This window comes from Phyllostomus discolor, chromosome 10, assembly GCF_004126475.2.
Source record: "Phyllostomus discolor isolate MPI-MPIP mPhyDis1 chromosome 10, mPhyDis1.pri.v3, whole genome shotgun sequence".
Lineage (NCBI taxonomy): Eukaryota > Metazoa > Chordata > Mammalia > Chiroptera > Phyllostomidae > Phyllostomus > Phyllostomus discolor.
The window spans coordinates 8115635-8141137 of record NC_040912.2 but is presented as its reverse complement, the minus strand read 5'-3'; the positions used below and the strand labels follow the sequence as shown (position 1 = coordinate 8141137).

Sequence of the window (25503 nt, the reverse complement as noted above, 5' to 3'; positions counted from 1 at the left end):
AGAGGGTGAGAGCAGGAGTCATAGTCGTGAGTCCGTGGTTTACCTTCCAACCTAATGGCCTCAGCAGTCAGCCTTTAAATCCCATGTATTACTGATTTGGAGACTACATCGGACTTTCTCTTACCTACAATAGTTATATAACATTGGCATGACCCTTAGGTGTTCAGAGCACTTTTCATGTTATTATGTCATACAGATCTGGGGGTGGCTATAATTAGTTACTCCTGGTTTTTGTTTGTTTGTTTTTTGCAGTGGAAGAACCAGGCTAAGAGAGTCTGCATACCCTTTATGCTGCCCTATGCTGCTGCCTCTCGTTAGACTCACTGACTTAAAAGAAAAGAACTGTATCTTAACCTGGGCCTTAGTGTGTAGGGTGTTGCTTTTAGGGACCGATCACACAGCAATGGCGTAAACTGTATTTTTGGTAGAATATTGGGAGCTGTTTTGCAAAATAAACTTAATATATATTTGCAGGGGGAGGGGAGAGTCGTGCTGATGCTCTCTAACTAGATCTTCGGGCAGCGTTCACAGGAACTTAAAAATTCCACCCTGCAAGAACTCTTCCTGGGCCCGGAGCCCCCCTGCCGGCCGAGTGCCTCGCAGGGCCCTCGCTCTGGCCACGGGTGCATTTTCCCAGGGTGGTTCCACCGAGGGAAGGGTTAGTGACACTTTCCTTTCTCTCTCCCCACCTTTCGGGCCACCAGCTATGACAGAGACTCCACGTTCAACGTGTTCGTGGGGAAAGGACAGCTGATCGCGGGGATGGACCAGGCCCTGGTGGGCATGTGCGTGAACGAGAGGCGCTTTGTGAAGATCCCCCCGAGGCTGGCGTACGGCAGTGAAGGCGTCTGTAAGTTTCCACTCCGTGCTCGTAATCAGGTGTGCAGAAGCCACCAGAGCATTTGCAGGCTGTCTGGTCAGGCCAACTGGAGAATCTTTGGAAGCTCCAGGTTGGGAAATAGGCAGTGAACACACACAGAGCTAAAAGTTCTCTCTGTTTTAGGTTTATTTCTTCTAGCTACCAAGGAAGGTGGTATTGACACAGGGGTAGTGAATGTTACCCTTGTTGAGAGAAAAATTTTGTTTTTTCTCCTTTCCTTCAGTTTCTCATTTAGTGGCAGGGGGGCGGGGGCGGGGAGTGTGGCTTATGCTGGACTTGGGCGCCAGCGTCTTCGAGAGCCCTTGGCAGGACCCTAGGTGTTTACGTGGCCCAGAAGGCAGCAGCTTCTCAGCGTGAGCTTTCTTTATTCCTAGCGGGTGTGATCCCCCCCAACTCAGTGCTGCATTTCGATGTGCTTCTGATGGATATTTGGAACTCCGAAGATCAGGTGCAGGTCCACACTTACTTCAAGCCCCCGAGTTGCCCCCGGACCATCCAGGTGTCTGATTTTGTGAGGTACCACTACAACGGGACGTTCTTGGACGGGACGCTGTTCGACTCGAGGTAAGTCCCGCACTCATGCTGCTCTCCGTGAAACGCCCCCGAGCTCCTCCGTCTGGCCTGCTTTTCACGCCCCCAGAGAATCCTGAACACAGACCCTTCCCAGCTTTCGCCAGCACCGACTTCTCCCCTTGAGGCTTTTGGGTAATACTTGGTGCTCTGCAGTACCAGGGCCAACAGTGTAATACATCTTCGAGACATCTCAGAGTGATGTCTATCTAAATTAACAGTATTTTCAGGTCTCATGGAGTGAAAGGCTCTATTACCAAGCCGTTCGGGCATTTTTGGTTCATGTTTGTAGTGTTTCCGTGGAAGGAGGAGGGTGAAGGCAGGAGGCACATGAAATGATGGAGAAGCGTGGGTGTAAGGTGCAAAACTGGGCACAGGGAACCCTTTCCTCTATTCCCGAGTATTTGGTTAGACAGAAGAACAGGCTTTTTTTTGTGAATCGCTGTGGCTTCATTGCACGCTTTTATAAATTTGAGGACATCTGCCCCGAGATTGGGAGCAGAGATCCACGTAGGCTGGTCTCCGGGGACGGGGGTGGGCCCTTCGTTAGCCGAGATGTGGGTGACAAACACCCTATGGGGAGTGAGCCGCAAACGTCCTCACGGTATGGGGCTTCCCCGTCTCTCATTGGCTTTCAGTCATAATCGCATGAAAACATACGACACGTACGTGGGAATCGGCTGGTTGATCCCTGGAATGGACAAAGGGCTGCTGGGCATGTGTGTGGGGGAGAAGCGCCTCATCACCATCCCGCCCTTCCTGGCCTACGGAGAAGACGGAGACGGTGAGTCCTTCTCGCCCTTCAAGCCGCGCCCGGCGGTCTCTGTTTTTACTGTGGAAGTGAATTCAACTTGCTCTGCGAAACCCCCAGACCTTTCAGTCTGGATCAGCAGTTTTCGGCCACCAGAATTTTTGAAACAGGCAATACATACTTGGCCATTCAGTCAAGGGGCACTGACCTCTTTTCCCTTAGACTGTCAAATTAAAAAGTGACAACGGCCAACACAGCAATAGCCATCTGGTGTGAATGCCCTGTCTTGAACCAGAAATATGGGTCATACAGTCGAGTTGCATCTTGTTGGTCGTGTTGCATAATAAGGTTTCATCTGGTTCATTCTTGGTACCAGCGATCCTTGTAGACAAGTATAGGCACATGATTTTATTTTTTTTTATTTTTAGTTTTTTATTTTTTTAAAGATTTTATTTATTTTTAGAGAGGGAAGAGAGGGAGGGAGAGAGAGACAGAGAGAGAGAGAGAGAGAGAGAGAGAGAGAGAGAGAAACATCAATGTGTGGTTGCTGGGGGTTATGGCCTGCAACCCAGGCATGTGCCCTGGCTGGGAATCGAACCTGGGACACTTTGGTTCGCAGCCCGCGCTCAATCCACTGAGCTACGCCAGCCAGGGCTGTTTTTTTTAAAAAGTCACTTTGGAGCAAAAAGGTAGGTGATTGCTATTATTGTTTTTTGTAAGTCAATCAAAATTATACATTTTTTTTTCATATTGGTAAAAACTATATTTTTTGGTGGGCCGCAGAGGTTTACTCATCAGTTGAGGGGTGCCACAAGACGAAAAGGGCTGAAAATCGCTGGTCAGACTTGCGCTGTCCAGCATGGCAGCCGTTAGGTCCGTGTGGCCGTTTACGCCGCCCAGTGCTCCTGTGCTGGGTGGGGCGGACAGTGAGCACTTCCCCGGGGCGAAGGGCTGTGGGGGACAGTGCGAGTCTGGGTCACCCGCTGCCTGATGACTGCGGGACGGCGACTCCACCTGTTCACGGTCTCGGGCGTTCACCATCTGCCGCTGCCTCGTCAGCTATAACCTTGGGCGTCAGGCTCTCTGGCCCTTTTTCCCATCTGTGAAGTATTTGAACTAGACCGTGTGGAGATTGTAGACCTCAAAGTAGAAGTTTAGCATTGGATGCCAGAATTGCCACTTTTTCCCCAGATTTGTGCCTCCACTTCCAGTATGATGAGTTTCACCTGGGACATTAACACCTGGGACATTAACTCCATGCAAAGATATTTACTGTTAGAAAAAAATTAAAAGCATAGACTATTGGCATAAATGGAATTACTCAGTTACTCGTATTTTGGATTTCAGGCACAGTTAATTGTGCTGATAGGCTGGTAGAACAAGAGGCACCTAGGCCTTTGAACAAGCAGATACATATGTAGTTAAGAAGAGAAATGAGGGGGCAGGCAGGGCAGGAGCGAGTGGTGGGGGGCAATGGGGACAACTGTCATTGAACGGCAATAAAAAAAAAAAGACTAGGAATGAAAACCTGATGCTATTAAGGAATTCTGCTGACAGTGCTACCCAACTTATAATAACCCCCTAGTACAATGTTTTCCAAGACACAGAGCTGGAAAGGAGGAGAACTTGAGTGGATGGGGCTCAGCCTTCTCCCCTTCCCTCCACTTTTATTTATTCACACGCTGGGGACCTGCAGATGGAGTCTTTAAGAAATGGGGTTGGGGGTGGGGTGGTGGGGGAGTTCCCCGCTGAAAGAAAAGTTTGGGGACGATTTCTGTAAAGATGTCTTACTTCTCCCTTTCCCGAGACGTGTCGTTATCCTTGCCAGTGCTCCAGTGGTCTGTCTCCTCCTTGCCCAGTGGCCATGCATTCACCCGGGCGCCCGGATTCTTTTCACGTTGTCCACACGCACCCGGTATATATGATAAAACTAGATGCCTAGCCTACTATGAGGAATATTACTTACTTATGTTAAAGAATTAATAATTTAAATATTTAAAATACATAATGTATTTAACATAGTTACTTTTTAAATACTTTATACTTTAATACTGTACGGAGCTATCCAGGTATTCCTTTGAATAGGTGAATTGTATGGTATGGGAATTATAACTCAATAAAGTTGTTTAAAAAACCCCCTAAATAGTCAATTAGTACACAATAATGCCAGAAACATGTAAACCCTGGGGTGACTTTGAAGGTTTTCTTTTTTTCTCTCTCTTTTTTTATTTAAAAGATTTTATTTATTTATTTTTAGAGAGGGAAGGAAGGGAGGAAGAGAGAGAGAAACATCAATATGTGGTTGCTGGGGGCCCTAGCCTGCAACCCAGGCATGTGCCCTGACTGGGAATCGAACCTGCGATGCTTTGGTTCATAGCCCGCACTCAATCCACTGAGCTACGCCAGCCAGGGCCTTTTTTTCTCTCTTCAATTAAAAGATAGAAAAGGGAAGCCTGGTGAAAAGGATGGTGTGATGGGAGCAACAGGGGTTCACATCTATACGAAGGAGAAGAAGATGCAGGAAAGTGGGAAGGACGAATGTTGGGCTGCACAGCCTCCCCCGTGCACGCCCACGTTGCAGGGACAGACAGCGCATTCCAGAGGCTGACTCAGCAGCCTGGTGGCACGGATTTCATCATCTTGGCCCTCCCCACCCCTCATGGGGGTGGGGCAGATAGCCAGCTGGAAGAGCACAGGCCTGGCTTGCCACGTGGTTCACGCGCCCAGGCCCACTCCTTCGCATGGTATAACAAAAGTGAGGAAGAGGGTTGAGTTGGTGGTTCATCCTTTAACTTCCTCTTATCCCCAAGTACTGGATTTAGAGTTGTTTACTGGTTGATGCTGATCTTTGCGGGAAGAGTTAGTGCCCAATAATCTCGCCCTGGGAGTATCGCCCCGTGAGAGTCAATGTATCTTTCCCGTTAGAAAGATCTGAAAGAGGCAGTGCCATCCAGAAGTGAGATAGAAATGATTTAGGACTATTTTTATTTTAGATCATGGGTGCCATTTTTCCCTCCTACCTTGGCTAACTTTACTTTTATTTATATCTTGTTTTGGGGGGCATTTAGAGGATTGAATTTTGCATATTATCTCAAAAAATTGGCTGTGGCTTCCAGAGAACACGTGTAGGTAGTGTTCTCTACCAGGTAGTGTTCTCAGGACCAGACCTGAGCTTGGGAATTTGTGCTTTTCGATAGCTGTCATTTGCGTTTGTACACAGACTGGGGTTTGCATGTGCTGCACCTGGGTGCACCCACAGAGCCTTGATTTGCCAGCACAAGCATAGAAAATAGGGCCACAGTGTTACTGGGATCTGGCCTGTAGGGGTCTGCCTCGGGCCGGCCTGTAGTGTGTGGGTTCTTGACTTTGTATAAGACATATTTCACAACTCGAGTCCAGGTGACTTTACCAGCACATTTATTACGGCTGGGGGGCATGAAACAAAGGAAAGGCTTAGGGCAGAGGAAGTAACTGGGTGAGAGCCTGGGAGGTGGTCTGCTTTGGCTCCCTAGAGAAGGTAGAGGCAGGAGTGAAGGTCGCAGAGAGAGAGGTCAGCTAAGGCGGGGGCTGCTGGTAGCTAACCACGGAGTCAGAGGAACAGGGGGCTCTGGAGACAGGATTGGGGAGTAAGCCTGGGTCCAGCTGCCTCTTCCCACTGCTCCCTTAGCTGCAGGCCTCCTCGGGACCCTTAGAGTTTGGGAGGAGATAAAAGGTTTGTGTGCGGGAAGGGTCGTGGGTGAGCTCTAGCGTGAGCCACCCGCCTAAGTCTTTGTCCCGAGGGCTTTTTACCTGTTTTTGTGTGGGTGCGAGTCTTAGGGGAGGGTTTCAGCAGAATGGTCATCAGTTTTCTGGGTGCATTTTTGATACCCCAATGTGTCCAAATGAGCGCGTAGCGGGGTTTGGGAATAGTCTTTGATCTATTACAGTGTTTTACTTTTATCTTGGGTCTGTCTGGCTTTCAACGGTGTTTTTGTTACTTGTTCCCCTGACTTCATCTGTCCTTGGGTGTAGTTGGCACAGATGGCATTAACTGGGTCTCTGTTTTCTATTTTCCCAGACCAGGGTGAATTAAGCTATGTATTCTCTCCGGTCAGGGAGGAGAGGTGGGAACCATTGGCCCTCGCGTGTCCTTGGTTAGGGAAGATGAAGTCTTGTAATTCACAGCTGGCTGTGAGCTGCTCAAAGTGATTGGCCATGTTTACGTTTCTCGTCTCAGTTTCCCCGTTCCACGTGCCCAGGAATGTCCCTAGCTTCCTACTGCCCTGCCTCCCCAGTAGTCTCTCGTGTCATGACTAGCACTGTGCTCCTTTTCCTAAAGAAGTCAGGCTTCAAATTACACCTGCTGGCCCATGGCGAGACACCGGGGAAACCGCCCCAGACGGGGGAGAACAGGTGTTTCCTTGGCTTGAAAACGTCAGGGAGGGCGTTGCCCCACCACGGAGGGCGTTGAGTTGAGGTCGCAGTGCCTCCTGGGTCTCCTGTCCTGATCTCACCATGAGCCTCCTCTGCTGCCCTCTAGGGAAGGACATCCCGGGACAGGCGTCACTGGTGTTCGATGTTGCCCTGTTGGACCTTCACAACCCCAAGGACGGCATTTCCATCGAGAACAAGGTGGTGCCTGAAAACTGTGAGCGACGAAGCCAGAGCGGGGACTTTCTCCGGTATCACTACAACGGCACGCTGCTGGACGGCACCCTCTTTGATTCCAGGTGAGGACCAGGGGCTGCAGACTGTCAGTGTAGATTTTATGTACTTGTAGAGAGAGGGGAAGAGAGGGAGAGAGAGAGAGAAACATCGATGCGTGAGATTCTATCGTTTGCTTCTCGCCAGCCCCTGCCTGGGGACCTGGCCTGAAACCCCTGGCCTGGCCCTGGGGACCTGGCCTGCAACCCCTGGCCTGCAACCCCTGGCCTGCCCTGACTGGGAATCGAACCGGCCACCTTTCGGTTCGCAGGCCAGTGCTCAATCCACTGAGCCACTCCAGCCAGGGCAGGTTTCTCTTTTCTGATACTGAATTCCTTCAGGGGCTGTTAGAACTGTCTCCTTGGGACCTGAGGGAGACCAGTCTGAAGGAAAGCAGGAAGACCTCACCCTAGACACCCACTGTCCCCATTTACCGTGCTCAGTTCCTCCAGCATGAACTCAGCAACGGGGCCCGGGGTGGGAAGTGGCCAGAGGGAGGTCCAGGCGGTAGCAGGGGAAACAGCAGACCTGGTGCCAGGAGATGTGGGTTCCAGGCCCTGGGCACCGTGCACTGGCCGTGTGATTCTGGGCAGCAGTTGAGCTCCCTGTGCTTCAGTTTCTTACCCGTTATTAGCACCTTCCTCGAAGAGATGGTGTAAGAGATATAAGGGAGCTAAAAGTGCTCCGCAGACTTTAAAGGATTTTTTTTAACGCAGGGGACTGGTTGGATATACTCACCTTCCTTCCTGCTGTGGACAGGGCTAATGACGGAGCCTCCGTCGCTCTTCAGAGCTGTGTGTTGTTTACGAGGCTCAGCCTGCGGTGTGCGGAGGGCTGGGCGCGCCTGGCATCCGCCGTGTCTTGCTCCTTCAAATGGCATGTGTTGTTCGGAAACCGCTCCTCGAGGGCGAGCAAGTCGTGACAGCCTGCTGCCTGTCTCTCTGAGGTGGTGGACTTCGAGCTTGTTTAGTTATCCAGAAACATCACTGAAGAGTTGTTATACGGTATTATTTTACATGAAGCTCAGAATTACAGTATGCATTAAGATACCTTGTACCACCTGCCCCTGCCTCCCTCACATCCCCTGTAGCCACCACAAGCTAACCACTTTTATTAATAAGTTCCTTTTTGTTTTTTTTACTGTGTGGATTTTTTTTTCTAATGCAGATATAAGTAAATGCAAATGTTATGTTCTCACATTTATGGTATATAGCATAAAGAATATGGTACACGGTATTGTTAGCAGCACAACGGCACCAGAATGTTCCTGGCAGTTCAGCCACCTCTGTTGTTGAGTTCTGGAGCCAGGACTCAGATACAAGCAAAAGTTTATTTAGAAAGTCACAGGGGGAGAAGAAGTGAGCTGTGGAAGAAGTGAGCCAGCTGGGCTGCGTGGGCTCAGGAAACGAGTTACAGAGACAAAAGAAGGGCCCTTAGGAGACAGCAAAGATACACACCTTGGGGAAAGAAGAAGGGGGAAGGGTGCAGGCATGCCCCAGGGAGAGTGCGCAGGGGACAGGAGGGGGCGGGGGAAGAAGCAGGTGTGCTCCGGAGAGAGGAAGAGCAAGCACTGGGTCCTCCATCCCGAGGGTTTTCATCCCCTCTCCAAAGCAGGAGATCTTAGGGGAGGGTGCCCCCTCCATACTGGAGGGTGCCAAGAGAATATGCATCAGCACTTCCAGGTGTGTGCTTTCAGGCTCCTGGTCTCTCCTGATTGGTTGGCTCCAGGGCAGGGGTTCATTAGTCATTGTATCTGGTCCTCACGTCGGCTGTGTGTTGCTCTGTCTGGTTTTGCTGCTTTTCTCGGCCTGGAGCTGAAACACAACTGAGGCCTGGATGTCACCTCCAGTTGGACCAAAACTCGGGCTCTGTGGCCAACAGACCGGAAGCTTCGTTCCTAAGATTGTCTGATTCGGGTCAGAATCCCATCGTCCGGAGGGCTTACTGCTTAAGGCGGTGGTCGTGCAGGGGCTTGTACGGGGGTCATGTGAGGCTGTTCTCCATCCCCTTGTTCCTCCTCTAAGGGAGTCTGCCACAGGACTAGTGAGACATGCCTCCCTGGGGGTGAGGCCCACCCTACACTTGTCCACGCTAGGCTCCCAGGGCCCTGGGGACTTCCGGTACCTCGCCTCCTGTCCTTGCTTTCTGCTCGTGCCTAACTGCCTGCCACAGTATGTCCACTATGAAATCTTCTTGCTTTCTTTCCCCTTGAGATTCTTCTGTGTTAATACTTAGAGAGAAATCATTTATTTCTTATGTCTGCCTGGTGTTTCATTGGGTGAATGTACCATATTTATTTAGGCATTTCTCTGCTGATGGCCAATTGAGTTTTCTTTTTCTATTATAGTAATCCTCCAGTATGTGTGTGTATATATTATTACTTGTCATATATGAGCTTGGTTCTGTCCTTTATTGCCTGGAATTCTATTTCAATTTAAAGGCCCTTTTTCTTACGGATATGAGATTTCTTTCCATATTAATGGAACCACAGTTTTCTCAGATTTCAAATAGGTTTCATTTTAGTATGTCGGGATCCAGTCTGTACTAACGGCTAAATAATATTCCACTGGAGAGATGTGTCTTAATTTGGGTAATCAGTCCCTGTTGCTTTCTACCTTTTGACATTTTAGGTAGGGCCCAGTAATTATTTGTTGCTAAATCTTAAAGGATCTGATAAATTATTTCCTTGGGATAAGTATCTGGAGGAATCTCTGGTCTCCAGTTACGAGTATTTTTACAGCTGTTGGAAAACACCACCAAGTTGTCTGTAAGGAAAGTTCCATCAGTAAGAGTGCCCGTTCCCTGCAGACTTGGAGACGCTGGGCATCCTTTTAAACTAATCATTGACAATTCCTAGAAGAAAAATCCAACTTTAGAGCTATAATCAGAATTTCTCTGATTGGTCTTGAGGTTGAAATTCTTTAAAATATTTATTCACTTTTTGGATGTTTTCTTTTGTGACTTACCTATTTATTTCTTTTGCCTGATTTTATGTCAAGGGTATTGGTATGTGCCTTTTTCTTATCGATTTGAAGATTCTATACTAAAGGTATTAACCTTTTTATGGCTGTATGTATTGTTGAACATATTTTCTATTTATTTGTATTTTAACTTTGGTTATTGTGATTTTTGACCTGTTTAAATATAAACGTTCTTGTTGTTAAATGTATTCTACTTCTCCTTTATGACTCCTTTATTCTTATAAAAATTCTTATATATTCTGTCTTCGGTGACTTCCTAAGAAGTCTCTCTCCTCCTTTAGAGTATATAAATATTCACTTGCATTTTTCTCATGTCCTTTTTTCTTCATTAAAATTTTTTTAAAAAAATTTATTGATTTTTTTTTTTAGAGAGAGAGAAACACTGACCTGTTGTTCCATGTGTTCATGATTCATTGGTTGATTCCTGATTGGGCCCTGACTGGGGATCGAACCCATAACCTTCGTGTATTGGGACAACACTCTAACCAACTGAGCTACCCAGTCAGGACTCTCATGCCCTTTTAATGGTTTTATTTTTTTATCCTGTAAAATATCCTTTATTAAAAAATTTATAAGGTATTATGTTCTTATTATTCAGGTGAAATAATGCAAAGATATATAGTTAAATATAATAATTTCCCATCAGCCCCTTCTATTCTCGCTACCCAGAATAAACACTAATAACCTTCCACAGTCTCTCTCCATGCTTATAAATGCATTCATGTTTAAATCTTCAATCCATCTGGAATTTGTTGTGGTGTTCAGTTCGGATCTGACTATTTTTTTTCCAGATGGTGAGCTAGTGCTTCCAACACCCTTTATTGAATAATTCTGGTTTTTCCCCCACTCATCACAAATCTGACTTTTATTAGGCACGAAATGCTTAGGTACACTCCTGGGCCTTTGTCTGGAATTTCTGTCCCTCACCATTGGTCTGACTCTCCCTGGGCCAGTGTCGCCCCTTTAACGGGTGTGGCCTTTTAGTCTGTATGATAGAGAGCGTTCTTTTCCTTTTTTACACATTATTATCTTCCGCTACGTGACACGTGGACGTGGTTCCGGAACCCGCAGAGGATAAGAGGGTATGCCATGAAGACTTTAACTCCGATTCTTGCTCCTCGGTCACCCCGCTCCCCTCTTGACAGGGAAGGGGTGTTATGAGCGTCACAGGTCTTGCACGCACACGCCGTGAAATGCGTAGCCCCCCATTTAAATTTTTTACAGGGATGAGAGCTTGCCATATCCTGCACCCTCAAGACTGTGGCCTTGATTATTCCTTTTTCCAGGTGAATTTTAGGGCCCCTCCGCTCCCCCATACACACACCACTCAGATATTGACTGGAATTGTTTTCAGATTCGTGAATTAGTTTTGGGGAACATGGATAACTTGACACACTGCAGCTTTCTCATTAGGGAACAGGATGGTTTCCCATTTATCTCTGTCTTCTTATAAAGTTGTTTCAAGTTCTTTGCATGTCAAGCCCACCCTGTCCCTCCAGTCTCTTTCCTGCCTCTTGGCCTTGACCCAGCTGCTCCCCATCAGCCGGTCCCTGCATCCCCCAGTGTCCACCATCTCCCCCAAACCCATGGAACCTTGGCCAACTATTCCAGTGGGTGGCTTTTCCCAGCTCTGAGGGACCTGCCATCTCTCCTGCCACCTGGTGCCCCTAAGGGGATCCCACCGCACAGGTAGCCTCCTCTGTCCTGAACAGCTGGGGCTGAGCAGCTCATGGCTGAGGGTCACCAAACACCTGCTGGCGAGGCAGCCCCCTGGGGACGGGGAGGGGATGCAGAGAGCCCCCTCCAGGGGGAGGGGAATTGGCTGTCACTACCGTTTCTTCACGGCTGGGGCTGTGTGGTCTCCGAGGGGTGTGAGAGGGAAGGCCCCTCCCTGCCCTCCTGGCACCCCCCCCACCATGCCCCTAGCCGGCATCCTTCGGCTATATTCGGGGAGGTAACGTGGATCCGACCGGCTCTTTCAGGGCAGCCTTTTCACCACGGGGTGGAGGCTGGCACAGACCGCTGTGGCTCGGGGCTGGGGAGTCGACGTGGCAGATGAAGTTTCATCACTTTATTGCGGAGTCATCCGTCTTTGGGAAGCTGCTTCTGCCCTCACCAAACTCATGATACTTGAACTCCCTTGGCAATGGGCACAGAGGCTGGAATGCCTGGGCCCCCGCCAGCGGCGTGGGGAAACCCAGGTCCCCACCCGCAGGCAGCGCGGTGAGCCGGGGCAGAGCCGGGAGCTTCCCCGGGCTCTCTGAGCACCTGCTGCTTTTCGGGACTGGAATACTCGTGTGCCATGTGCACAGGTATTCTCATCTTTTGATGCTGGAGACATTGTCCTTGGACACACCGTTAGTTTCTTTTTTTATTGATTGGTTTTAGAGAGAGGAAAGGAGAGACAAGAAGGGGGTGAGAGAGAGAGATAGAGAGAGAGAGAAAAACATCAATTTGTTGTTCCCCTTATATATTTTTTTTCTTTTTGATTGTTCCACTTATTTGTGCATTCCTTGGTTGTTTCTTGTGTGTGTCCTGACCAGGGATTGAACCTGCAGCCTTGGCATATTGGGAAGATGAGCTAACTGAGCTCTTAGCTGGGGCCCACTTTTAGTTTCTGATAAGGGCTCCCCTCGATGCTGTTTTCATGAACTGGACACAGTTGCCCAGTGTACCGTCCAGCTGGCATGAGCTACATTTGTGTGGTTGCTCCTCATCACCGCATCCCATTCATAACCTGACCGGAGGGTTGGAGGGCTCGTTTCTGGGGGTGCTTTTGTAGATGGCCACCTCCACGCTGTGTGTGGACAGAGGGGCCTGCTTCCTGAGATTGTGAGGACACAGCCTGAGGGTTCCCTGTGTCCCCGGGGCTGGTGGCTTCTGTCTCCTGTTGCCTCACGGTGCTGACTAATGTCACGGCTGTGTGGTGTCCCTGGTGCAGAACCTCTGTCTTTTCTTCTTTTCTAGCTACTCACGGAACCGCACCTTTGACACGTACATCGGGCAGGGCTACGTGATTGCTGGGATGGACGAAGGTTTACTTGGCGTTTGCATCGGAGAGAAGCGGAGGGTTGTGGTCCCCCCTCACCTGGGGTACGGGGAGGAAGGGAGAGGTGAGTGCCCGCTGCCTTCTCCAGGTCCCACAAAGCAGCACCGATGGCTGCTTGCGCCCCGGTTCCAAGCATCCAGGGCTTCTTGAGCGAAATGTCAAAACTGAATCCACCTGGCTGGTGTGGCTCAGTGGACTGAGTGCCGGCCTGCAAACCAAAGGGTCGCTGGTTCAGTTCCAAGTCAGGGCACATGCCTGGGTTGCCCGTCAGGCCAGGTCCCCAGTAGGGGGCGTGTGAGAGACAACCACACATTGATGTTCCTCCTCTTCTTTTTCTCTCTTCCTTCCTCTCTCTAAAATAAATAAATAAAATCTTTAGAAAAAAAAGTAAATTCCAAGGCACCCCTTTTTGCTCTTTAACAGCTTTATTCGAGTTATAATGTGTATACCATAAAACTCACCCATCTTAGGTATCCATTCAGAGACTGGTAGTAAAGGTAGTGAGTTAAGGCACCCCTCCCTTAGTCCCGTTTCAGAACAGTTTTGTCACTCTCATCACCAGCTCCCTTCAGAAATCACACAAATAGTACACGTTGACTTAGACACTACAGACAGAGAAAATGAAAATCGCCCCTAATTTCACCACCCAGGAATATGCATTGTAACACGGTAGAGGAAGAGTGGACCCAGAAGAAGTCCATGTCAGTCCCAGACCCTGTGAGTATGTGACCTTTCATGCCAAAAGGGACTTGGCAGATGTGAGGAAGGTAAAGATCTTGAGACGGGGACGTGATCCTGGGTCACTCAGGTGCCCTTGGTGGCCTTACAGGAGTCTTTGTACGAGGGACACAGGAGGTCAGAGAGAGGAGGACTCGCTGAACTGCTGTCTTGGGAGAGGGAAGAAGGGACCGCACGTCCAGGGAGGAGGGTGGCCTCGGGAAGCCGGACAGAGCAAGGACACGGGTCCTGCCCGGAAGCCTCCAGAAGGAATGCACCCCTGCCAGCACCTTGGAATTAGACTTCGGGCCTCGGGTTAGGAGAATAAATCTGCACTGTTTTAAGCCACTAAGTTTGTTGTGAGTTGTTACAGCAGCGAGAGCAAACTAATACAGCCGTGAAGTGCGGGCTGTTCTGCCCCTTGGGTGTCTGTGGATCTGCGTCGATGAGAGGAAGCACGTGTCCACCGATGCAGGTGCTGGCAACACGGGGCCCATCTCCACACGCGACTTCGTGCTTTCTCTCGCCACCTAATGAGCTGTCAGTGGCTCTCTGTGCCTTCAGGCAGTTTTGATGGTTGCATAGTATTCCACGCCAGACTTCCTTTCTTAATTATGTTTCTTCTCACATGCCATTTTTTTTGGCTAGCTTGCTTAGAAATAGTGGATACAGCGTTTATTTTGCTCTTGTTCTCTTTTTGCTGATGGGATTCTGGCTGGCCTGGCAGGCTGTACACATTCCTTTTATTAACCTGGATCTTTGGAATTTCCCCAGTAGGGTATGTCCAGAGTATCTATGAAAAAACAGGTTGGTTGTACCGTGGATAAACGTAATTTATCTCCTGACTTAAATTTCTGATTTATAAAGCCACAACCGACTGCAGCTTAAGACACATTCAACAGTCTTGCCTCAGGTCCAGTTTGTCTAGGGTCTTGATGCTCTGTCGTTTTGTAGCATATAAAGTTCTACTTCTAGCCAAATGCATGCAGAAACAGAAAACGACTTTCCGAGTGCTTGTGTTGTGTAATAATGCCCTCAGGACTAATCCTTCCTCTCTCGAAAAAGACTACATTGATGGAAAACATTTGCTGAAATGACTTTTCTCCTTTTGGCTTTCTATCAACTATGAGACAGAGCTCTGCAGAGAATTATATAAGGTTGTGGGAAGCATCGGAAGGCTCGTAAACTTTCTGGGCAGGAGGCTGCTGCATCCCGTGTCATTCGTGGCCTCGGGGGAGGGGCACCCTGCCCTGTAACACCCAGGTGCTTCTGTGCCAGGTCCACCTCTGTCTCCCCGTGGCTGGCACCCATGCCCACTCAGTAGTGGGGTGTGGCAGGACCCACTGCTAACCCCAGAAGGGTGCTGGAGCAGAGGGGAAGCACTCAGTGGCCGTCTGTGGAAGGAGGCAGTGCTGGGCCCTGCACGGGGCTCTCGGGCTCCGTCCCTGGCACGGTGCTCCCTTGCAGCCATTTTTCTCACCGGGTTGCTGCGGAGGCTGAGAGAGAACACGTATGGAAACGACTTCTGCAAGGGAGAGCGTTGCTCAGAGGTCACGTTTCCAGGCGGAGGTAACAATGGAGGAGGAAAGCACCTCCGTGGTTTTGTGTCGACCAAACAGATAGGACGGCTGTAAAGGCGCTTGGGGAACCCCGGGTGTTCTGTGTCGTCGTAAGGGGTGTGGGTGGGCAGTTTGGGCCGGGGGTCTTTCCCCACGAACGTTCCGTAGGTTTTCTCTCTCTTGAGCAGTGACTCTCACCCTCATCTCACCTCTTACTTCTGGGAGGAGCAGGGTGAGCCTTAATGTGGCTGAGCTCCAGTCTCCCGGTCTGCGGGGAACTTAGCCCTAAATCTTTCAGGCTCAATGGCTGCATGGGGCTGGAGCTCATCAGCTTGCATTGTAGTCCAAACGGTGCTCCTAACTGGCTGCGTGACCCTGGCCAAATCAGTGCCTCCGTTTCCCCACCTGTTAAGTGAGGGTTAGGTAACCTCCAACAGCCCTTGCATCTTCATTCCTCCAGAATGCTGTAGGGTTTCGTGTCTGAGTCCCCTGGGCTCCTCAGTGGACACCTGTGAGGACTTACGTGGTGATGCGAGGAGACACGTGTCCCGCTGCTTGGAGCGTTCCCTCATTCATTTCCCGCGTGTGTCCTCCAGGGAATATCCCCGGCTCGGCCGTGCTGGTGTTCGACATCCACGTGATCGACTTCCACAACCCTTCAGACTCCATCAGCATCACCTCCCACTACAAGCCCCCCGACTGCTCCGTGCTGAGTAAGAAGGGGGACTACCTCAAGTACCACTACAACGCGTCGCTTCTGGACGGGACCCTGCTGGATTCCACGTAAGGGCCCCCCCTCCTGGGATTGAGGGGGGAGGTGAGCCTGGGGGGCAACAGTCGTGCAGTCCCAGGATCCTCCTTCTCTTCTCATCAGATACTGGCTGAGAACTTCCGTCTCTGTTCTGCCTGTGCCCGCCCCCCAGCCTTAACTGCCCCGCCCCCCTTAGCCCCGCCCCCCGCCCCCAGTGCAAAGAGCTAAGCCTCTTTCCCTGCTCAGGAGCGTCATTCCGAGTTCCCGGTGCTCATCCTCAGTTCTGGGAAGTTGTCTTTCTGAGAAACAGCTCTCAAAGCTACTGTCTTTACTGCTTCTTTAAACATGAGCCTGCAGATGGCTCCAGACTCAGAGCCAGGCGCGTCCTTGTGCCCTGCGTCCTGCCCCACTCCTCTCCTCTTCTGCTGGGGCCGGCCCCCCCCTGCCTCCCGCCTCCCGCGCCCCTGCAGTGGGGCAGGATGCGGCTGCCTGTCCTTTCCTTCCGTAAGCTTCTGCCCCGGCTCCCTCCCTCTCCTCAGAGCCTCTCCTGAGTCCTGGGGAAGAACCAGCTGCTCCCTCCTCTGCAGTCTCCTCGTGTCTTCGGCAGTGCCCGCCTTTTGTTTTCGTGTCTGTCTCGGTGGCCGGTCTGAATGCCCGAGGGACGCCCGCGGTATTGATTCGTGTTTTCGTTCCTCACACCTCGCCCGGAGCCCAGCACCGAGGGAGCGTTTCGTAAACGTTAACCGATTGAGAGGACTCTGAAAAGGCATTAGAGGAGTCAACAGTCTACACTAGCATCAGGGGCGCTAAAGGAGCTTTGCTTCTTATGCATCTGCGTCTTCAGGTGTCTCTGCGAGTTAATACAATATTCCTTTCTCTGGGAAAGAGACGCTTTGAGCCTTTCTTTGTATCTCCATGTAAGTGCATCTGTTTTTGTGCTGAGTCTGGCTCAGGTTCCTGTTGGGTCCTGGGGAGAGGAAGGACCTCACATACACAGTGTGTGCTGCACTTATTCCAGATGCGGGGGTCTTCCCTCCCTCCCCCAGGTCCCTCTGCCTCCTGGCTTCCGGTGACAGCGTGCGTCTGGGGAGAGCCAGGCCTGGAGGGCCAGCCCTGGGGACGCACCGCCCAGGCCTCTCTCTGCCTCTGGGAGACCCTGTGCACTCACGCCGTGGGCCTGCTTGATCGCATCCAAACGTGTTAATTATTATCAGCAGCAGCATCTGATGAATCTCTAAGAAAGTAAAAATGCTTCCAAGAAATTATGACATGCGGTCCCTTGTAGCATGTACCCCAGTTACAGAGATGTTAAAATGTGAGAAAATATGCATCACAGAGTCAGTGAAACAGGGACTGGCTTCTGGGGCAAAGGCGTCCATGGACGAGGCCGAACGCAAGCCTCCTTGCCCCCGTGTCGGAGGCCTGCGGAGGGCCGTGCGGGGGAAGACTGGCTCATGGTTGTTTTAGGGCTTCAGTGAGTTCACGGGGTTAGAACAGTCTGCAAGGTCAAGGGCATAGGTCATTGTTCTTGCTAGTGTTCACATTTTCGCCTGGCCGTGGAAAGGGGGCGCAGGGGCGGGAACTGAGCAAAGGAATTCCGACTTGGTGTGTTCGGGATGTGCCTCTTTCTCGGGGTGGGGAGCATCCGCTTCCCAGCCTTCTCCTGTGTGTTTGGTGGGTTCACACTCTTCCACAGCAGCTGGGAGCCACGTGACACTCCCTCCTCTTATCTGAGACTCCATTCTGCATCATGAGGGTCATTTGTGGGGACTGAGTCCTTGCTGGACTCTTCCCGGCGTGAGCTTCAGCATCCTGGGGCCAAGGGCCGTGCGGTGGGGTTCTGCCTACCTGTGTGTTCTGGAAGGTGGGACCTGGTCGCACCCCAGCCCTGGGAGGACCCTACGAACAAAGGAGGCAGCCAGCTGCTGGGAAGATAGAGGGAATGTTGGAGGGAAGCCAGCGAGGCCGGATGCAGGCAGGAGGCAGGAGGCAGGAAGCCTTCCAGAAGCTGGGAATGCCCGGAAGGAATGAGAAGAATGTCTGAGAGACAGACTGGGGGCAAAGGAAGAAAAGAAGGGCCCCGGGGAAGAGAGTCAGTGGGGTTTTCAGACATGACACATGGAGACACGTCGCTTGCTCAGAGGGTTTTCTTAATGTGTGTTGAAACTGGCCTGGGAGAGGAAGAATGGAGATTGGTCATGCGATGCCTGAGCGCGTTCCTGAAACCCAGTCGTCCCCTGGGGGGTCCTGGGGGTCCCAGCAGAAAAGCAGTGTGAAGGCACCTGTGTGCCAGGGACAAAGGAGGGATTGTGTGGGCAGCGGCTGCGCAGGGGCGGCTCCCCTCGGGCTGCGGGCTGCGGGCTGCGGGCTGAGGCATCCTGTAGCAGTTGGTTTTCTTTCTGTTTTGTCCCAGGTAGGACAAATGCAAACCCTGTTTGGGTTTCCCAGCCCCAGAGGACCCACTGGGCCCTGGGAACCCGCTGGAGGAGGGAAGGAGCTGGCAGCCCTGTGCCCTGGGGAGGGTGGGAAAGCAGAGGAGGGGATGTGACCCAAAGGGGCTGACCCTTCCGTGTTGTCCCCGCCTGGTGAGGGGTGCCAAGGGGCCTCTAAGATACTGGGAGGCTCTCCTCCTTGGCAGTGAAGAGCATGCTCACTGTTAGCTGGCAGGAAGTGACGGGAAGGCCATGGGTTTGGAAACACATTTATTTTCAGCAGTGATGGGGGTGAGGGAGCCCAGGGACCGTGGCTGTCAGTGATGGCGAAGACCATGGTTCGGGTGAAACTCTGTGTTATTTTTCTGCAAAGACTGTTACAGACCCAGGCACTCGACACCCCCCCCCCCGCCCCCGACCGAGGCCACCTGTCAGTGGAGTTCTGGGCACTTCCTCTCCGCCCAGCCAAGCGCAGTGTGTCACCTCCTGTTTAGAGCGTTCCCGGGTGACAGCTCTCCTTGTCTCCATCCTGCAGATGAGGAAACTGAGGCCATGCCTCCCAGGGGCAGATTACGGGGCCTGAACCAGGATTCACACGCAGGCCTCACTGAGTCTGCAACCCAGGGTGTAACTGCATTTCCTGTTTATAAAATTCCCATGGAAATGCCTGACGAGACTATTGACTAAAACCTAAAAAAGGAATTGTAAGAGCAGCAGAAAGAGCTTTGTCTTCTCTGAACCACTGGAGAGTCCGTTGTCCCCACGCTGTCCTGTCACCGCTGAGCGCTTTCCTGGGCTGTTCCCAGCGCCAGGGCCCTTCTCCTGCGTAACTCAACCCAGGCATTAAAATCAGGAAGGCGACATCGGTCTCTCGCTACCTGTTCGTTTTCAGACACCACTTCGGTTTGGCTAAATGTTCCCAGACGGTCTTCGCTCGCCAGAGGACCCCGCTCCCGTCTGTTCTCACACTGAACCGTGCCTCTGTCTTCCTCTGATTTTCCCCTGGACGCTTTAGAAGACGGTCGGTGTTTTGCTGCTGTTTTTTGCAAAGTGCCCCCCGTGTGGGTTTGTTGGTTGCCTCGTGACCCAAGAGGGGCTCTGTGTCTCCGGCAGCGACCTGACGTGCCGGAGAAGTGGATGACCTACCTAACCAGGGACTCTCCTCTTCCTCTTTCAGGTGGGATTTAGGCAAGACGTACAACATCGTCCTGGGGTCCGGACAGGTCGTGCTGGGCATGGACATGGGTCTCCGGGAGATGTGTGTCGGAGAGAAGCGGACGGTGGTGGTCCCGCCCCACCTGGGCTACGGGGAGGCTGGCGTGGGTACGTGGCGGCGTGAAGGGGTGTTTGGGGCACGTTCCTCTGAAGTCTGTGCTTTTGGGGTGCCATATTTAGAATCACGATATGCTTCTTCTACTTTGTTTTTTTTAATGTTTTTAATTCTTATTTTTCAATTACAGTTTACTTTCAATATTAGTTTGTTATCGGTTTCAGGAATACAGCATAGTGGCTAGACCACAATGTGGAATCACATACGTTACAAAGATCCCCCCTCGATACTCCCAGTGCCCACCTGGCACCATGCATAGCTATGGCGATGTTATCGACTCTGGTCCCTGTGCTGGACTTAACCCCTGTGACCCTTCGGTGACAACCGGTCTGTCCTTCTCTGTCCCTTCACCTTTTTTGCCTGGGTGCCCAGCCCTGCTTCTTCCCTTTTGAACCCCAAGAATCTGTTGGATTTTTTAAAAAGCATCGAGCATTTTTGTATAAAGACCCGTGTGATTTCTGAGTTGGTGCCACGGTAATGCCCCACGCCCTCTTGAGAAAGCGGGGTTTCCATGAAGTGAACTTGGACCTTCGAGCCCACGTGTGGGAAATGCCCCTGCAGGAGCTGACAGGCAGCGTCTTGTAGGCGGGGCGAGGCCAGGCGCTCCCTTCGGACCTGTGTCCGGGGACAGCGGAAGGCTACCGGCCTCTGCTTTTCACTTGTCCTGGTTTATCTGTCCAAGGAGGCTTCCTATCATGAGAGATGAATTCACGTTCTAGAAGTGCTAGCTTTATCTTTCTCACTCTCACAGCTGTCAGGGTTCATGTACTTGACGGTTTTGGCCAGAGTGAGTCCCCGGGGAGGGCTTGGGAACCACCACCTCCCCCTCCGGTGCGTGAATGCTCCTGCTGTCTGGAGGGGGAGGCGGCGGGGAGTGCTGACTCGTAAAAGTGATGGGCGTTTTGGACTGATTTTCTGTTTTCAACAATTCTTAAATAACTGTAAAAATACTCCCTGCCACTCCTTCCCAATCCGAAAAGAAACAAAAAAAATATGTTGTGTATCCTATAATAGGGTACTCCTGTGATTATATATTAAATAATTATAACATAATCTGTAGTAACAATTTTAGGTAATACAGATTACATTTGTATGTATAGTCACATACTTATATAACTTCTTTTGGGTCCATGCTACATACAAGGTCCATCCAGAAAGTATCCAGCCATGCACTATGAAAAATAGAGACATTTATTGAAGAAGATACAAGAAACACTGTACATAGGACAGTGACCCCTCAGTCCCTTTAGAAATAGGCACCTTGGGACCTCACACAGTTCTCCCAATTGCTATCAGCTGCCCCTTCCGAATTTCCTGAATCTGGTTGGTGATCTGAAATCTCTTCCCTCTCAAAGGTGATGTTAGTTTTGGGAAAAGCCAGAAGTTGCAGGGCGTTAAATCTGGGCTGTAGCAGGGTGGGGCTGAGTCACCTGGGTGACTTGATGTTTTGCAAAAAAACTGCACGAGACGTGATGCACGAGGAGTGCATTGTAGCAAGGAAGCTGCCAAACACTAGTTGCCCACAGCTGCGGCCTTCTGGATCATCTGAATAGTTTCCACAGAAGAATGTTCAAACTTAATGCAAAATTTGGTGCAGATTCATTACTGTACTCGCTCAGTCATTTTGAAGGCAACAGCCACACAGTACACGTGCTCATTCAATGGCATGTACTGCCCCTACTGACTAGTACAGTGAAGTTGTCATTGTTCACGCATGCACAATGGTCCACTCTTGGTCCACTCTTGGTCCACTCTTGGTCCACTCTCCTTGTCCACCAGGTTACATCAATGTTGCTGAAACCATTCTCATTATATTAACAACAGTTGGATTTTTCCTGGACAGACCTCGTATGTTGTTTTTGACTTTGTGTGTACAGTCCTATCTTGGATCATGATTTTAAGGCATACTCTATTATTCTTACAGTTCTGCTGTTAGATTTATTCAAAAGTTCCTCCATCGGAGTCCTTACTAGTTAGTGGCTTTCAAACATTTTCCACCCAGATACACAGTAAGAAATACGTGTATCTCCTGATCTCGGTTACAAATAAATATGTACACGTACATTTAGTTTTATATATAAAGGTGAACCTCAAGTTTCATAAAATGATGCTTAACCTTTCTATGTGCAAGGTACCTGGATCTGCTTTATTCTGTTCCTTCATTTAAACAAAAAATGCAGGTCACCATCCTCTCAAGTGACTTGGTGACTGCCTGGTAGTCACTGCCTACTGTTTGGAGAAACCAGGTGCTGATGCTGAATGTTCTGGCCTGCCCCGCGGCAGCGAGAGCCCAGGGGGAGGTGGGGAGTGGAGGGGGCCCGTCGGCTGCCGAGGGGCGCTGACCCGCCCCCTCCCTGTCGCCGAGGCAGATGGAGAGGTGCCGGGCAGCGCCGTGTTGGTGTTCGACATCGAGCTGCTGGAGCTGGTGGCCGGCCTGCCCGAGGGGTACATGTTCATCTGGAATGGCGAGGTGTCCCCGAACCTCTTCGAGGAAATCGACAGGGACGGCAACGGAGAAGTCCTGCTGGAAGAGGTAACCGACCTTTGAAGGCGAGCAAGTGGGACTGAAGGAGCTCAGGGGGCCTGACCGGGCCGGGGACCCATTCCGAAGGGGAAGGCTTCTCCGGGTGCGGGGACACCTGTGTTTGGTTTGTTTCCTGTGGTGACCGTGACCTGTGCACTCACGTGCCCGGCTCTGTCCCGTGTGCTCTCTAAGGTGAGGCTCTTTGAGGAAACTGAGGCCCCGAGAGGAACAGGCACGGATTCAGGGCTCACAGATCTGGATGGGTTCCCAGTTCCGGGGGGCCCACACACACCTGCCCTGGGCTAAGTGTGCTTCACACACGTTATTTTGGTTGGCCCTCTGGAATCGTCCCTGTTTTTTCAGAAGAAGCCACTATGCCCAAGCTCACACGGCTCCCCATGGTTGGAGCCAGGACCCACAGCCCTGTTTGAGCTTCCGGATCCTGTGTTGTTTCTCCCGTATTGGTTGCCCCTGTGTGGACCTGTCACAGCCCTGGGGAGTCCAGCTGTCATCCTTTCCCCGCCTGCTTGCCCAAGGACATCCCTCCAGCCTTCTCCGCTTTCTCGCATGTCATCTGCACGTCCCCGGCAGCTGGCCTGCTCGCACTAGTGCTGAACCTGGCCGTGCGAGGGGACCAGTGCCCTCCCATTGCTGGGCCAAGTAGTCGGTCCTCACTGTCTGACTCCTTAGCACGATGCCTTCTTTCCCCAGCTCCCAGACACCGCCACTTTCTTAGTGCTCCTTCCGTAGCACCGGCAGCTCCTCAGGAGTCTGTTTCCTGATCTACAATGGGAGTCGGATCATGGCCCGCTGCAACTCAGAGTGCTGTGGCAGCCCCCTCCCCACCTCCCAGGTCCGTACAGTGGCCGGTAAAGGCCCGGCAGAGGCCTCCCACAGCCTGCTCGCTGTGGCCTCCCCGCCCGCTACTCTCCTCCTGCTGGTCTGTGAACACACCTGGCACGCAGGCACCGGCCTCCGCACCAGCTCTGTGCTCTGCTCCGGACACTCTTGCCCTAGATGACTGGCTCCTTCCCTCACTTCCTTCACCCCTTTTCCCAGGCCTTCCTTCTTCACCGGGTCTCACCCTGACCACCGAGTTGATACTTTGCCCCCTTCGCCCCCTTGTACTTTTGATCTTCCTTACTTGGCTCTGCTTTTTTGTTTTTCTAGAGCATTTTACTTTCCAACTTAACATGTAACTTAGTGGTGGTACTCATTCTGAATGTGTCTTTACTATGAGAATATGCTAGAATGACTAGGGCAGGATGTACCTCCAGGATGCTGCTCCACATACAGCGGACGATGGGTTTCTCTTGTGTGAATGAACGGATGTGGGCAGCAGGGTTCTCCCAGGCTGGGTGGCCGGGGGCCAGCCCTGGGGAAGAACTGGGGGCGGGGGGTTGATGTGGGGAGACGGGACGGCTCCAGGAGCCACACCGCTCGTTGCCTGCCTGGACGTTGGGGGATTTTGATCTGCACCTGGCGAACAAGCCAGGCTGCGGAGCCGCCACGATTCTTCTGTCTGCTTCGCCGCCAGCTCAGACGCGGGTTCCGTCCTGTTCGGGCCGGGGCTCAGCGCCCTCGGCTGCTCTGTCTCAGGGTCTGTCCTGTCCTGTCCTCTTTCCAGTTCTCCGAGTACATCCATGCCCAGGTGGCCTCTGGCAAAGGGAAACTCGCTCCTGGTTTTGACACCGAGATGATTGTGAAGAATATGTTCACCAACCAGGACCGGAATGGCGATGGCAAGGTCACGGCGGAGGAATTTAAACTCAAAGACCAGGAGGCCAAGCACGACGAACTCTAACTCAGATACAAGCCACCATGTGACACCAGGGCCCCCGTCACGACACGGCGTGCCGTGAGGGCGTGAGGGTCTCTCAGCAGGTGAATTGTCAGTAAGCGGTGGTGGGTCCCATATCAGGGGTGCGTCGATGCACGTGCTGAGAATTTTAGGCCGCATGCCGGTGATATTAGACAAAATCGGGGCGCAGTGCCTTAGCGTGGGCTGTGTAGGACATGGAAAAGGCTGTCCTGCCAACCGTTGTGTGTGGGTCTCCTGGGTAGTTTTGTTGCTAAAGGAAAATAGTGTCACACAGAAGTTACAGCCATCTTGGAGGGAACAGAAGGGTCCAGGATATTTATGTAAAGAGGATGAAGAAAATTTTTTTTAACTTGTTGGTATTTTGCAGCGTTGCCCAGACGGGCAGAAAAAAATAAAGGGCGTGTCCCAGCAGGGTTCCCAGAAAGCCCCAGAAAACTCAGCGGCCTGTACAGCCTTCTAGTGAGGCCCAACCTCCACCTTCCCCCGACACACACACACACACACACACACACACACCCCCACCCCCTTACCCTTCTAGTTATTCACGCCCCTCACCATTGCGGTCCTCTGGTTGGCTGGGTAACTTGGGTGTCAGTGGGCCAAACTAAAGGCATCTAGGACCACGGGTAGAGAACTTGATTCTGCATCTGCCACATGGGGTTCCCTGCGTCCCTCTTTCTTGTCCCCATCACTCTGTCCCGTAGTGCACTGAACCCTTTGGTCATCAGATACGCCCCGGGCTGGTGGCCAAGCCGAGCTCCACAGTATGTCACTGTGGCCGAGGTGGGTGTGTCTTCCCAACAGGTGAGCGTGAACAAGGTGACACACTTCTGCTGCTCATCTGTGTCCTGGACAGGGAGGTGCCCGAAAGCCGGGGCCTCGCTCTGCAGAGGACGATGAGGACACCACACCTGCCGGCCTGTCCCCCCCGTTTCTTGGTAACCACCCTGTGTCCTCTGTTCCCAACTGGTGGTGGCTCTCACCCTGAAGTCATGCAGGATTTCCCTTCTGAAACTGCTTTGTTTTACTAATTTAAACCGTTTTGTACTGACGTAGCTGTGAGGTAGTCCGTGAAAACGCCAAGCACTCGTTCAGTTGAATGTTGGAAAACTGACCTTTTCCGTGTATAAAATGTTGAAGTCTGTCGTCCGGCTCTGTGGTGGCTTATTTGAATGGAGGCTGAGAGGAGCCCGTGGGAACAAACCGGGCAGTCAGACGAGAACCCGGTGGGACTGGGCCGGTGGAACCGGGAGAGCGCCGAACAGTATAGCATAGGGGGTGCAGGGCCCGGGTCCCGGCAGGAGGCACCCTCCTAGGGACTTCTGCAGAGCAGCTAACTAACGAGAGGGCTGTTGCAGAGGTGTGGACAGGACTGGGGGACCCAGGACAGCCGGTGGCCAGCAACCCCGGGAGGCCATCCTACCACCTGGGTTGGAGGGTCTCGGGAGCCCAGG

At 51.7% G+C, this 25503-nt stretch overlaps 1 protein-coding gene across 1 annotated transcript in view; it reads left to right on the top strand.

Moving 5' to 3' along the window:
• The window catches only part of FKBP9 (FKBP prolyl isomerase 9), a 34267-nt gene extending 9075 nt beyond the window's left edge, over positions 1-25192 (top strand). Inside the window, exons 2-10 of the mRNA XM_028526084.2 lie at positions 705-850; positions 1255-1444; positions 2089-2234; positions 6721-6910; positions 12833-12978; positions 15787-15973; positions 19551-19696; positions 22073-22236; positions 23855-25192. Of these exons, the coding sequence (XP_028381885.1) occupies positions 705-850; positions 1255-1444; positions 2089-2234; positions 6721-6910; positions 12833-12978; positions 15787-15973; positions 19551-19696; positions 22073-22236; positions 23855-24031 (1492 nt within the window). The 3' untranslated portion in view covers positions 24032-25192. The remainder of the gene's footprint in view (positions 1-704; positions 851-1254; positions 1445-2088; positions 2235-6720; positions 6911-12832; positions 12979-15786; positions 15974-19550; positions 19697-22072; positions 22237-23854) is intronic.
• The last annotated feature ends 311 nt before the right edge of the window (positions 25193-25503 follow it).